Genomic DNA, 4,614 nt, shown 5'->3' on the forward strand with positions numbered 1-4,614 from the left:
GGGCCTTTGTTTGGGCTGTAGGAACATTTTCCTCAGCTCTAACTTCACCTTCCCCGCCCTGCTCTCTCCTGGCAGCGCCGGGTTTTTTCTGCCATGACGTCAGACCACAATGCATTGCGCTGTTTGGAGTTTACCCCTCGTCTCCATGGCAACCAGGAGCAGCTCAGCCTTTTATTCAAATCGACCCGGAAGGCCGGATCCTCCCGGTCCAATCTGCGCGCTCCGGGGTGACATAATGGAAGTTTTGGGCTGGGAGGCCAGAGGAGTGTGGTGGAGCTGCGTCTGGAGAGGAGAGCGAGTCCGGACCCCCGACCCAGGAGCACCAGGTCCGACTGAGAGGAGAGTCAAGAACGGGATCTGGACCTGAGACTCAACACGGACCGTGTCTTTCTTCCTGCTCTGATGTGAATGTTGGTTCGCGACGCCCCACACTCCCTCATGAGGGTGTCGGATGAAAACCAGCTTTAATCCGGACTCTACCCGGACCCCGCCGAACCCTCTGAGGGTCTCCAACCTGAAATACACGATGATGAAGAAGGAGAGCAGTCTGAACCCGGACCAGAACTCCGAGCTGAAGTCCGGCTCGCTCCGGGACACGGGCGGACTTTTAAACTCGCTGGACCTGGGACTCCTTAAACTGACCCCACCGGACCTGGAGCGCCTCATAGTCCAGTCCAGTGGTCTGGGAGCCGCCAGCAACATCCCGAACCCGCACTTCCTGCACCCGAAGTCTGGCAGCGACGAGCAGGAGTTCGCGGAGGGGTTCGTGAAGGCTCTGGAGGACCTCCACAAGCAGAACCAGCTGAGCGAGGCCGTGGATCTGCTCGGACCAGCTGGGTCCGGCTCTGCCGGGCTGCAGCCTCCGGACCTGCCTGTCTACACCTCCCTGAACGGCTACACCTCCATGAGCTACACGGACACCACCCCCTTCCCCCCCCTGAACCAGCAGGCTGCGGGTCTGGCCCGGCTCCAGCAGCCCGGCGTGAAGGACGAGCCGCAGACGGTTCCGGACATGCAGAGCTTCGGAGACAGTCCCCCCCTGTCCCCCATAGACATGGACAACCAGGAGCGCATCAAGGCCGAGAGGAAGAAGCTGCGGAACCGGATCGCAGCCTCCAAGTGCCGCAAGAGGAAGCTGGAGCGGATCTCCAGGCTGGAGGAGAAGGTGAAGACCCTGAAGAGCCAGAACACGGAGCTGGCCTCCACCGCCAGCGTCCTGCGGGAGCAGGTGGCGCAGCTCAAGCAGAAGGTGATGAACCACGTGAGCAGCGGCTGCCAGCTGCTCACCAGCCACGTCCAAGCCTACTGACCCCCCTGCGAGGCTTTGATGAACACATGGACCGGTTCCGAGTCCTGACTGACGAGGAGGCTGGGAGATCGATACATGTTATCGATACCACCCCGGACCATAATGGGATCGATACCTGAGATTGTGTCTTTCCAAATCAGCCAGCGAAGCGGTCCAGTTATCGATACTCTCACGGGTATCGGATCAAGATGAGTGTGGTTGAATTGATAATAATGTACTTTCAGTAAAGGTGTGCCAAGTGATCCAGATATACCATTATGGACTGATCTTTTCACCTATGAAAAGATAGATATCCAAAAGATATTATACTGGTCAAACTGATGTTTGACCAGTCAAGTGTGCAGATCGATCCATATATCGATACTGTCGCTGACGTCAGGATGATGCCAGCACAGTTGCAGGGTTCTCTTCCAGTTTAAGTATTTATGTTTGCTCTCCATTCCCTGAAACTTAAGTGTTTTTGTTTATGACCAAAATGTTTCAGATTTAAAAATATATTTTCTAATAGTAAGTGTGGGAATCTTATCAAACCCAAGTCCAGAAAAAAAAGGAAAGAAGTGAAAACGATTTTTGTAATTTTTTTGTATGGAAAATGCAAGAACATTCTTTCATGTTATGTGTGTGTGTATATATATATATATATATATATATATATATATATATATATATATATATATATATATATATACATATATACACACACATATATAGTGTGTGAAAGTGTATCAGCTTTAGCTAAAAGTACTTGGTCGTGTTTAGTTGGTATGGGATTGACTCCAAACGTTGCAGTATAACTAAAAGGGCTCCTGTTCCTGATGACACCGTGACTTCAACAGAAGGGATTCATGGACCAGGATCTTAATGTGGATCTCAGCCTGTTTGGACTCATCAGGACTGAACTTTGCAGAGGACATGTACTGGGAGCTAAATAAGATCTCAACACCACGTGCTCTCCAGTATAACATACCATGCTCGTTTACAACTACTTACCAATGAGAAATCTATATTTTATTTACTGAAACACATTTATAGTTGTATTTTCCATGTTTTGTACAAAATGATCATGTATCTTATGTTTTGAGTAACAATTGTATTTGGTTCTGCAGCGGCTGACTGTAGGACGTGTAAATGTACAGACTTCACGTGTATCAGTGTGTACTCGACTGGGCTCTGCCCACCCGCATTTATTAAATCCACTACATAATTTAAATCCACTCCGAGAACACTTTGTTTTACTGATGACACTTTCAGTGCATCACTTCACAGGACAACAGAGAAGCTGAATTACTTCATTCTTTATTTCATTTCGAACAGTTAAAACAATTTCAACAAAACCATAAACAAATAAAAACGTAAATTTTTCCACCAAAATATTCTGGAAACAAAACAAAAATGTTTGAAAAGGGAGAAAGAAGAAGCAATGGCTTATCCAGTCCTGTCCCTAAATTTACAGACAAATTCTGAACCAAACCAGTTTCATAAAAAAACAAACATTTAAGAACACAAAAAGTGTAGGCAGAAACACAAACTTATTATACCGTCACTTTGTTATACATTAAAATCAAAGCAGCAGAATATCATTTTCTAAAACATATCAAGGATATCTGAGTCAGGCCAGAGATTAAAAACTGTCTGAATTAAAAAGTAAAATTAAATAAATAACATGTATACTTCTACTGGGCACAGTAAAATGACCGTGAGCCATTTGTGAAACGTCACCTTATCATACACACAATTCTGAAAAGTAGTTCAAATTAGAGACTTTGCTTTGACTGCACGTCGCCCGCCACCTTTCACGCCAAATCATTTTGAGAAACGAGTCGTAGAAGTTTTGGTTAAACCTTGAAAACATGGTTATGATGTTCGCTCTGTGGGATACGGCCACACTGAAACCACCGTCTGTAAAACTGACTCACTGCATCCAGTGGTTCCTGAAAGTTTCATCAAAAGCTATGCAGCACTACATGATATATTTTGCTAACAGCCAACCTGGGCTGTTATGTTTTAAACAAAGAGTGTGAGCATCTGTTGTGGATGACTCTCTACAGCCACACCAACATTTAGTTCATATCTGTGAACTCAGATGAACTGCAGTCATTTCATCTTGTTAAGCTCAAGAAGCTGTGACGGCCATCTTGATCAAGTTAGAGACCGAAAGCTAATCAGCTGTAAACATCCGATGATTACTTATTGTTCCGTTCAGGTTCGTTCAATGGTTCCTGAGATATTTTGCTAACAGACAAACACACAAAAGGCAAAAATATTACCCGACAAATGGTGTATTTGTTATCAAAATATTTCATGAACCACTAAACGAATTTAGATGACACCTTCAGGAAATCATCGTGTGAACATTTGCAATGGATTCATTTCTGGAGTCAACCTCGTTCAAGATGGCCGCCCCAGCTGATTAAACTTAACTGACATGAAACTGGATACAGACAGTGAGCTAAAGCTGGATGTGGTAGGTAGGGGCAGCACGGTGGTGCAAGCGGCAGAGCTGCTGCCTCTCAGCAAGAAGGTCGCCCTGGTTCAAATCCCGGTCCGGGGCCTCTCTGGGTGGAATTTGCATGTTCTCTCCGTGCATGTGTGGGTTTTCTCCTGGTATGCCAGTTTCCTCTCACAGACCAAAAACATGCATGTTAGGCTGATTGATAACTCTAAATTGACCCTAGGTGTGAGAGAGTGAATGGTTGTTTGTCTCATTTGTCTCTATGTGTCCCTGTGACGGACTGGAGACCTGTCCAGGGTGTCCCCCACCTCTCACACAGTGATTGCTGGACCTGGGGACCAGTGACCCCCATAACCATAAAAGTAGGAAGCGAGTAAAGATAACGTATGGATGGATGGATGGATGGATGGATGGATGGATGGATGGATGGACTTGAACTCACTCGGCTCTCCTGACGAACAAAGAATTAAAGGAAAATAACAAAATAAAAACAAAATCTTAACAAAAAGATGTTTTTTGAAAACGGTCTCTAAATTTCTAGAAAGCTTCATCAACCCACCACAGTCTGACTCAAGCTTCCATCTTTTTTAAGGATGAGTCCCAGTTGAAACCCATCTCCACCAGTAATCTGGCTCCTTGGTTCAATTCTGAGTTACGTACTTTAAAGCAGGCATCTAGAAACCATGAGAGAAAATGGCGCTTAACTAATGTTGAAGATTTTTATTTAACTTGGAAAGATAGTCTGCTAACATATAAGAAAGCTCTCCGTAAAGCTAGAACTTTATATTACTCATCTTTAATAGAGGAGAATAAAAATAACTCTAGGTTTCTGTTTAGTACTATTGCTAGACTA

At 45.2% G+C, this 4,614-nt stretch overlaps 1 protein-coding gene across 1 annotated transcript; it reads left to right on the forward strand.

Annotated features, from left to right (window-relative positions):
* The first annotated feature begins 201 nt into the window (after nucleotides 1-201).
* Nucleotides 202-1,900, forward strand: LOC119414416 (transcription factor jun-D). Its single transcript, XM_037681508.1, has one exon. It carries the CDS (start codon nucleotides 452-454, stop codon nucleotides 1,307-1,309), a length of 858 nt encoding a protein of 285 aa, XP_037537436.1. The 5' UTR covers nucleotides 202-451; the 3' UTR covers nucleotides 1,310-1,900.
* Nucleotides 1,901-4,614: the final 2,714 nt, after the last annotated feature.

Source organism: Nematolebias whitei, chromosome 9 (assembly GCF_014905685.2).
Source record: "Nematolebias whitei isolate Nwh7 chromosome 9, NemWhi1, whole genome shotgun sequence".
NCBI lineage: Eukaryota > Metazoa > Chordata > Actinopteri > Cyprinodontiformes > Rivulidae > Nematolebias > Nematolebias whitei.